The sequence below is a fragment of the Drosophila miranda genome (genome assembly GCF_003369915.1).
Source record: "Drosophila miranda strain MSH22 chromosome Y unlocalized genomic scaffold, D.miranda_PacBio2.1 Contig_Y2_pilon, whole genome shotgun sequence".
Classification (NCBI taxonomy): domain Eukaryota; kingdom Metazoa; phylum Arthropoda; class Insecta; order Diptera; family Drosophilidae; genus Drosophila; species Drosophila miranda.
Window position 1 is genome coordinate 6,419,571 of NW_022881614.1, and position 9,637 is coordinate 6,429,207.

Genomic DNA, 9,637 nt, shown 5'->3' on the forward strand with positions numbered 1-9,637 from the left:
TTCCATCGCAAGACCTCACGCCCGCGAGAGTTTGGAACACGCCGACGAAAGCCCCTAGTACTTTCGGGTACGCCCTATGATTGTGCCATTTAATGTCCGTTATGCTCGGAATAGGCATAGTGTTGTTTTCGGAGTTCGCTCCCGGTAGAGTCACGGGATTCTAAAAAATTTAAAGTTTATGTAGTAGGAGTCGAGACGCGGTCAAACGAACCTCCCCAAGTTACCGAATGAGCACGGAACCAAAGAATCCCCCCCGGCCGTGACCTCGACATCCCCTCCAATCCATCCCCTACTCACGTATAGCAATATATCGTGGAATTGTTACAGATTTCATCAGAGCTGCAGCTCTCAGGATGCTGGCAATATTCTGTTTGATGTCCAGCAGCAGAAAGTGATTGGGATGGAGGAGCTGCTGGTAGCGCACCAACAGAAATTCGTAGACTTGAAGTTCACCCTTGGCGTCGACTAAGGCCAGCACCTCATGGACATCGACAGCTGGCAGGATAGCGTTGCAGTCCACGCATCGCCAATTCCCACTACCATCCGGACCAATCTCGCAGATGGAGAAGCCTGCAGAGCATTCTCGGCACTTCTTGCTGCTCATGTGAGTTCCCATTTCTGTAGCGTCCTGGCAGCGAGAGCAGGAGCAGTCCAGGTGGCGGCTGAGGCGCAGCTGATGCTATCGCTGGCTGGTGCCCATCAGGGGATTCGTGTAGGAGTTGTAGATAACATCGCCGGCATTCAGGGGTACGGCTGCGTACAGCTTCATGGTAAACTGCTCGTCCAGGGCCACAACCGTGTTGGGAACACAGTGGTGGGGCAGGCCAGCTCCACAGACGAAGACCCCTTTCAAGGTCTCGCCATCCCGACCAGTCACTTCGAAGGCGTTGCAATCAATGCGCACGCAGTGGGCATGGAGCACGTCCGCTGTCAACTGCTGCGTGGGCAAGGCCTCAACCAAGCCACTGGCCAGCAGCGGGCGCACTACTTGCTCCTCGTGTTCCTGCCACATGCCCTCGCCATCGCGATAGTCCTCTAGATTCACGGACCGCTCGAAGAGTGTCTGGCAGTCAGCTCGCGTGGCTGGATCCTCGAGCAGCAGGAGTAGTTTCAGCAACGCACATATTCCAGCAACGTTTCGCCAGCATCGATGTTGATGTTGGCCACCAGATGCCTAAATGGAATGGAAATCAAATCTGTTTTAAATTTGTACGGACATAAAAAAACCGACACAAATGGGTATGCACCTGCCCAGCTTCTCATCGTGCGCCTGCTGAATCTTTTCGCTGAAGTCTTGCATCTATTACGTGTTGTGCTGATGCTGCCTCTTGTTGTCTGCGAAGTAGAAAACTATTCAATTCCGTACACAGCGTCGTAGTACGTTTAAAGGTACTCACCCAAAGCTGATGCCGCCACTGACCGACTGAGCGCTATAAAAATGTGGAGCGGCACCCATGCGATTCTCGCGAGGAGCTTCCCTACTCTCACGAGTAGTACTATATACGCACAGCCCTTTCGCCGGTCGCAGCTTTCGACCATTCCGCTAAGTACTTTGTCTAATTGCGTGCGTAACTTGGTCGATCGATGCTTTATTATACCCGATACTCAAAATGAGTATTGGGGTATATTAGATTTGTGGTAAAAGTGGATGTGTGTAACGTCCAGAAGGAATCGTTTCCGACCCCATAAAGTATATATATTCTTGATCAGCATCAATAGCCGAGTCGATTGAGCCCTGTCTGTCTGTCCGTCTGTCCGTCCGTCCGTCCGTCCCCTTCAGCGCCTAGTGCTCAAAGACTATAAGAGCTAGAGCAACGATGTTTTGGATCCAGACTTCTGTGATATGTCACTGCTACAAAAATATTTCAAAACTTCGCCCCGCCCACTTCCGCCCCCACAAAGGACGAAAATCTGTGGCATCCACATTTTTAAAGATACGGTAAAACCAAAAACGCAGAATCGGTGAGGATGACCTTCAGTGCAAAATCTGAACCAAATCGAATAATGATTATAGCCAGAATCAAGAAAACAATTTCATTCTTTCTCGCTCTGTCTCTCTCTAACACACAGGTTTCATGGTCGGTTTTGTCAATTGCCAAATATGAGTTCAAGGATCTCAGAACCTATAAGAGCCAGAGCAACCAAATTTGGTATCCACACTCCTGTGATATCGGACCTTGACCGTTTCGTGTCCAAATTTCGCCACACCCCCTTCCGCCCCCGCAAAGGACGAAAATCTGGGGCATCCACAAATCTCAGAGACTATTAAGGCTAGAGTAACCAAATTTGGTATCCGCACTTCTGTTAGATCTCACTATAAAACGTATATCTCAGAATTTCGCCCCAACCTTTTCCGCCCCCACAAAGGACGAAAATCTGTTGCATCCACAATATTGCACATTCGAGAAAACTAAAAACGCAGAATCATAGATAATGACCATATCTATCAGATTGCTGAATCTGGATCAGATCATTTTTATAGCCAAAAGGAACAAATCAATTTGCACTGGCTACGCAGCCCCCGACGTCACGCTCAGACTGATTTTCTGTCTTTCTCGCACGCACTCCTTGTCGTGTCTTTTAATATTAGCGGCGTCTGCCGGAGGAGAGCCATACTGACTTAGTATCGGGTATAACTGTAGAGTTGCGGTCTCCGCAGCAGCTCACAACGTTCCCCCTCGTTTTTAGTCTCCGACGCGTCGGTTGGCGATGGTGACGCGATCGTATTTGCGTCCCTCGTTGCCGTTGGGTCTTTATTTTTCGCCATCCATCTTCAGGAATTCAAAATCAAAAATCTAAATAACTTCGTTTCTTTTTGATTGCGGCATCATGGCTATGGCCCGCAGCAGGACAGCCAGGGGCTGCCACAGTTCAGCCCGAAGCCATTCACTTCGACTGCCAAGAGTCGCAACTGCGGAATCACCCACGGTGGAGGTACCGACAGTGAGCGGAGTGGAAAGGAAGAGGGAAGGCAGTGGCCGGACCCAAAGGTCACAAGTATGAGCAAGTATGACAAACCTGGGCTGGCTGGCTCATGATGACGCGGTGGTAGCCGAACGGCTAGTGATTCAACCAAACGGCTATTAATATTATCGACTGGATACTTGAGCTACTAGGATGTGAAAGCAATCCAGCGAAATTTACCTTCAACCACTAACCATACAGTATATGGTATGGTTAGTATGGTACTGTATGGTTAGTGCTTCAACCTCCAAGTATAACCGTCATATTTACATACAACCATCGATAGATCTATCGACTATCGAACGAACCAAAATATGTTTTGTCGTGCTAGCAAGCACTAGTACGATAAGTTGACTCGCTAGCTATCGATAGAATGGAATGGCGGATCATTCAAAAGCTTCCTTGAATTTATTTATTGTAAAGAAAAACAGAGAAATTCATAAAATTGATCTAGTTTTGGCTTTAGGCAGACTCTTGAGCCTGAAGGTATCTTTTGTCGTTCTCCAGGTCAGAGTTTCCTACGGTTTTCGTAGAATCACTTATGTGTCCATAACCACCACCGCCAGGAGTCTTCATGGCAAATGTGTCCTGCAAGGGATTGGATAAGAAATGGAGCTGAGAACCAACGAAATTTCCAAGCTCACCCCAGCATCCACATCGATGCACTTTTTTCCAGCCAGGGCAATCACTCTGCCGTCGCGCTTGACGATTAAATTCCGTCCGCTCTTTGCGGGCTCACCGCCCGCCAATCCATAGGGTTGCAGGGTGCGGCGCTCTGTTAGGACGGACAAGGTAACGGGCTTACGGAAGAGCAAGTCTCGCTCCACGCCCTCTCCGCCATTAAATTGGCCCCGCCCGCCGGAGCCATCAGTGCGCAGGCAGAAACGCTTCAATATCATGGGGTATCGTAGTTCCAATATCTCTGGATCGGTGATTCGGGTGTTCGTCATGTGCGTATGGACTCGGCCGGCTCCATGCCAGCCGGGACCAGCACCTGATCCGCCAGCTACGGTCTCATAGTAGCCCCAAGTTTCGTCTCGGATGGTGATGTTGTTCATACAGCCCTGCGAGGCGCCACAGACGCGGAAGGCTTTTCGCACGGTGTCCACGATACGCTGCGAGGTCTGGACATTTCTACCAACAACGGCCGCCCCTTCCGAAGGAATCCAGTATGGAGTTCTTCGGGATAATCACCTGAATTGGTGCCAGACAACCTTGATTCAGGGGCACATCGTGGCCCACCATGCAGCGGAGGCAGTAGATCAAAGCAGAGAGCGTGATCGCTCGTGGGGCATTGCAATTACCCCAGACCTCCACTCCGGACCCGGTGAAGTCACACAGGGCCGATCCCTTCTCCGGGTCAATGGTAACCTTTAGAGTTATAGGCGAGCCATCATCCATGAACTCTTTGGCTTGCAGCACCGTGCATCCAGTGCGAGCCAGCGAATCCTGACCAATCTGACGAAGCATGTCGCGCACTGCTAGCTCTGCATTCTTCTGGATGTGCGACATGTAGGCCTGGACCACATCCAGGCCATAGCTGTCGATTAGCTCCGACACGAGCTGGATGCCCTTGTGATTGGCGGCGATTTGAGCCTTGAGCTCCCTTGGCTGCTGTGGGCGTGGTCAAGCACTTGATGATCTCCTTTTCCTGGAAAAGTCCATTCTCCACAATCAGGAAGGACTTGAAAGCGGCACCCTCTTGGGCCAAGGATGTGGAGTGCGGCGGCATGGATCCGGGCGTAATTCCACCAATGTCCGCATGGTGTCCCCGCGAGGCAACGAAGAAAACTGGTCGCGATGCACTCCTGTAAAGGAAGGACGCGTTCAGTGGGAGATTTCCCAGATGCGATCAAAGACTACTCATACTCGTAGAAAACTGGGGTGAGGTAGGTCAAGTCGGGCAGATGCGAACCGCCAGCAGAGGGATGGTTTGCCAGAATAACATCGCCATTCTTCAGAGTATCGCCGCGCACCCGCAGCTGGTACTGTACCGTCTCCTGCATGGCAGGTGAACCGGAATATGGGGTGCATTGCTGACCAGACCCCCATCCGGCCCGAAGAGGGCACAGGTGAAGTCCAGGCGCTCTTTGATGTTTGTTGAGATGGAAGTGCGCTGCAGCACCCGTCCCATCTGCTCGGCAATGCACATGAAGCGGTGGCTGAAGATACTCAGGTGGACCGGGTCTAGCTCCGCGTTGATTCCGTGTTTGCCACCGGTCTTCACATCCATTATGAGATCTCCGAAGTCCGTCACCTGGACACCGCACTCTGGCTCCACGATGATCGTAGACAACTGATCGATCAGCACTGCGGGTCCGGCGATCTGGTGGCCTCCCAAGAGGATTTTGGTCAGGTAAATGGGGGCATCGATGCTGCCCTGATCGAAGTAAATACGCGAATTACCTTCAGCAGGGGGTGTGGTCTCTGAGCTACGCTTAATCTCGGACTCGGGGGGCGTTTCATTTTTGCCCAGACCGCGAATACGGATGTCATCAACGATGATGCGTCTGTTCTGCAGCACGAAGCCAAACTCCGTGCGATATCGCTTTAGAAATGTGGCATGGAAGTCTCCATAGGCCGTCAAAAGAGGGGACTGAGCCGCCGAATCCTTGCCAGCTGTCGGGGCACACATCAAGGCGCCATCGGTTCCTTCATAGCGCAAGTGGAGGAAGGGCTCCAATTTTGATCTGACGGAATCCCTGTTCCGCCAGCTTGGCGTGGCATTGCTGTCTGTCTGTCTGTCTGTCCGTCTGTCCGTCTGTCCGTCTGTCCGTCCGTCCGTCTGTCCGTCCCCTTCAGCGCCTAGTGCTCAAAGACTATAAGAGCTAGAGCAACGATGTTTTGGATCCAGACTTCTGTGATATGTCACTGCTACAAAAATATTTCAAAACTTCGCCCCGCCCACTTCAGCCCCCACAAAGGACGAAAATCTGTGGCATTCACAATTTTAAAGATATGAGAAAACCAAAAACGTAGAATTGTAGAGAATGACCATATCTTTAAGACTGCGGAATCTGAATTGGATCGTATTATTATTATAGCCAGCATCAAGAAAACAATTTCATTTTTTCTCGCCCTGTCTCTCTCTAACACACACGTAGCATAGGCGGCTTTGCTTAGAGTAAAACATTAGCGCCTAGATCTCAGAGACTATAAAAGCTAGAGCAACCAAATTTGGTATCCACACTCCTAATATATCGAACCGAGACGAGTTTGTTTCAAAATTTCGACACACCCCCTTCCGCCCCCGCAAAGAACGAAAATCTGGGGATATTCAAAAATCTCAGAGACTATTAAGGCTAGAGTAACCAAATTTGGTATCCGCACTTCTGTTAGATCTTACTATAAAACGTGTATCTCAAAATTTCGCCCCACCCCCTTCCGCCCACACAAAGGACGAAAATGTGTTGCATCCACAATATTGCACATTCGAGAAAACTAAAAACGCAGAATCATAGATAATGACCATATCTATCAGATTGCTGAATCTGGATCAGATCAGATCATTTTTATAGCCAATAGGAACAAATCAATTTGCAGTGGCTACGCAGCGCCCGACGTCACGCTCAGACTGATTTTCTGTCTCTCTCGCACGCACTCTTTGTCGTGTCATTTAATATTAGCGGCGTCTGCCGGAGGAGAGCCATACTGACTTAGTATCGGGTATAACCGTAGAGTTGCGGTGTCCGCAACGTTCCCCCTCGTTTCATGCTCCATTAAAGGAGTCACCTTGGCAATGCCCAGATTTCGAGCAATGGCACAGGCGTGTTGTCCTCCGGCTCTTCCGAAACAGGAGAGCACATGGTTGGCCGTGTCCAAGCCCCTCGACTGCGTCAAGGCAGGCGGGCCCAGGATGCGACCCCGCCGACTCTGGACCCACAACAAAGATTCCGGAGCGGAAGAACAGCCCCGATCCTCCACCCGCTGCCACAATGTGTTGATGTCCAGCTGTGGAGCCTGAATCGTTACACCCGCCGTGGTGCTCTCGATCACGTGCTCGTAGCTGCCGGCATACCTGGACACATCCGTTGAGGTTCCTCCCATGTCAAAACCGATCAGTGGCAGCTTCTTTTCCCGCGCCCCTGTCAGGGCATAGCCCACCACACCGCCAGCGGGGCCAGAGAGGATGGCGCGGGCTCCTCGGAAGTTCTCCATGTTGGTCAGGCCGCCATCCGAGTGCATGAAGAGCACATCCACGCCGGCCAGCTGGTTGTCGAAGCCAGATTTGAAGCTGTGGAAGTAGGTTAATCGTCAATGAATGAAGAATAAATGGGAATTAACTGGAAAGAGGTTCCTCTAAGAGGCCTCTAAAAGGCGTGCACTTTATTCTAGCCATCACTGTTACACTCGTTCTATCAGTGTGCCCGTTCATTCGATACCCTTAAATTTATTGCGCACAAGGGTATATTGTGTAGGTGACTGGCAAAAGAAGACTACATTTGGGAACTGTGATAAGGACTTCAGAATGATCAACTATATTGTGGGTATTGGGTGTTGTAAGGTAGAGCCAAAAAATATGTTCTGTGCAACAATGAAACCGATCATGATTGTTAGTTCATCTGTTGCCATTACAGTAGAGGGTATTAGAAGCACTCACCTCGCCAGGTAGCGGTCCACATGAGGCGTCAAATAGGCCTCCGCACAGGCCGTGTAGCCTCTAGCCAACACCCGACACATGGGCATGGCCTGATGAGAGAGTGTCACATGGCTGAAGACCAGCTGGCGGGCGATGGCTCCGATCTGGAGCTCGTGCACCGGACAGGCGTAGCTGTGGGCCAGCACAACGGCCACAGACGACACGCCTTTATCGCGGGCAGCTGTGAGGGAGGCACGTACCGCCTCCACGTCCACGGGTTGCACCTCCAAGTACTTTGTACTGGCCACACCCTCGAGCTTCTTCCAGCTGTGATCTAGAAGAGACTGCATTATAGAGTGCGATTGGATTCCGAGTGGAGACACTTACTCAGTTCACAGCGATCCGCTTGCTCGGGAACAATGAGACAATCAACCTCGACCACGGACTGGTAGAGATTCGCCGGCTTGCGAATGTTCAGGTGGAAGATTTTCGGCCTTGCCTGGTTGCCAATGTACAGCAGATCCCTGAAGCCACTGTTGACCAGCAGCACCACGGGATCTCCCTTCCGCTCTAGCAGGGCATTCGTGGCAACCGTGGTGCCCATGCGCACCCACCCGATCTTGGAGGTGTCGACCAGGCCAGAGGCAGCCAGCTCCTGTCCCGTCTCCTCCTTCAGTATGCAACGAATGCCCTCTCTGGGGGCGTCGCTATACCGCTCTGGGTCCTCCGACCGCAGCTTCATGGTGCGCACCTTGCCACCCGGACAAATGCATAGTACGTCGGTGAAGGTGACGCCACGATCAATGGCAAAACAATACTTATTTCCACTTGTTGTAGCAGACATTTGCACTGATAATAAATGCGGTCGTGTGGCGTGTGCTTGTAGAGATTCCGTCTGTTCAAATGGAAGAAATGGAGCACATTGGTTTTGGTGTCCAACTAAGTCTCTTGCCAACGGTTTCGATTGTGCTCGGATTGCGGTATGGTATGGGGCTCTTGGCGCTTATTATATATCACGAAATCACACACGAACGAAATTCGCAAGCAACCAAGCAGCGACGAACAACAGGTGCTTTTCAAAAGCACACGGGTCCAATACGACCGCGGCGGTATTTAAAAAACAGCAGATGAACGGTACCGATAAGAAATCAAACTTAGCCCACTTAGCCCCCCTTTATTAAAACATTAAAACGACTTGAGGTAAATGGCGGAAAATATTACTGATTGTACATTTTTCTTGTAGACCTGTGCCAATCTTCTTTTTATTTAAAAAAAACCACGATATCTTTCACCTGAACTGCGCTAAAATTATTCAATTTGCATTATTTTCGGTGGAATATTAAAATAGCTTGGCCTACAATGGGTTAATCGTTCTCCGTCACGAATTCGAAACCATATTCCTAGATTTTGATATTCTGTGGAATATTACCATCTAGCTAAGACTTCCATACCTGAACACAAAGTTTTATCCCATTGATAGATCAATTTTCTAAAAGATATGCTAATTTGAACTAATCGCTTTTATTGAATTTTTTCTAAGAAAAAAGGTTTTAGCGAAAAATAAAAAAAAAACACATGAGAAAGTAATCGTTCCTATTGCTTAATTTTGATATTCCGTTTAATAATTCTGGCTAACTATGACTCTTAGCTCTGCCCACATAGTCCCATTGATGAATAAACTTTCTACACGATTAACTACTTTTAAGTATTCCTACTCTTTTGTATTTAGTCTAAGACAAGGTTAAAACGAGGGGGAACGTTGTGAGTTGCTGCGGACACCGCAACTCTACAGTTATACCCGATACTAAGTCAGTATGGCTCTCCTCCGGCAGACGCCGCTAATATTAAACGACACGACAAGGAGTGCGTGCGAGAGAGACAGAAAATCAGTCTGAGCGTGACGTCGGGCGCTGCGTAGCCACTGCAAATTGATTTGTTCCTATTGGCTATAAAAATTATCTGATCTGATCCAGATTCAGCAATCTGATAGATATGGTCATTATCTATGATTCTGCGTTTTTAGTTTTCTCGAATGTGCAATATTGTGGATGCAACAGATTTTCGTCCTTTGTGGGAGCGGAAGGGAGTGGGGCG

The 9,637-nt window shown here is 49.7% G+C and overlaps 1 protein-coding gene and 1 pseudogene across 1 annotated transcript; both read right to left on the minus strand.

The window, feature by feature from the left end:
* Positions 1 to 640: 640 nt before the first annotated feature.
* LOC117193193 lies at positions 641 to 1,328 on the minus strand. The gene is made up of 2 exons (XM_033397945.1): positions 1,248 to 1,328; positions 641 to 1,174 (listed from the first exon to the last, which is right to left on the minus strand). The coding sequence occupies exon 2, from the start codon at positions 1,010 to 1,012 to the stop codon at positions 680 to 682; it is 333 nt and encodes a 110-aa protein (XP_033253836.1). The 5' UTR covers positions 1,013 to 1,174; positions 1,248 to 1,328; the 3' UTR covers positions 641 to 679.
* Positions 1,329 to 3,426: 2,098 nt separating this feature from the next.
* Positions 3,427 to 8,563, minus strand: LOC117192954 (annotated as a pseudogene).
* Between the last annotated feature and the right edge of the window lie 1,074 nt (positions 8,564 to 9,637).

Excerpts from the sequence above, each read along its gene's own strand:
- LOC117193193 (XM_033397945.1), bottom strand. The coding sequence starts at position 1,012 with ATGTGGCAGGAACACGAGGAGCAAGTAGTGCGCCCGCTGCTGGCCAGT.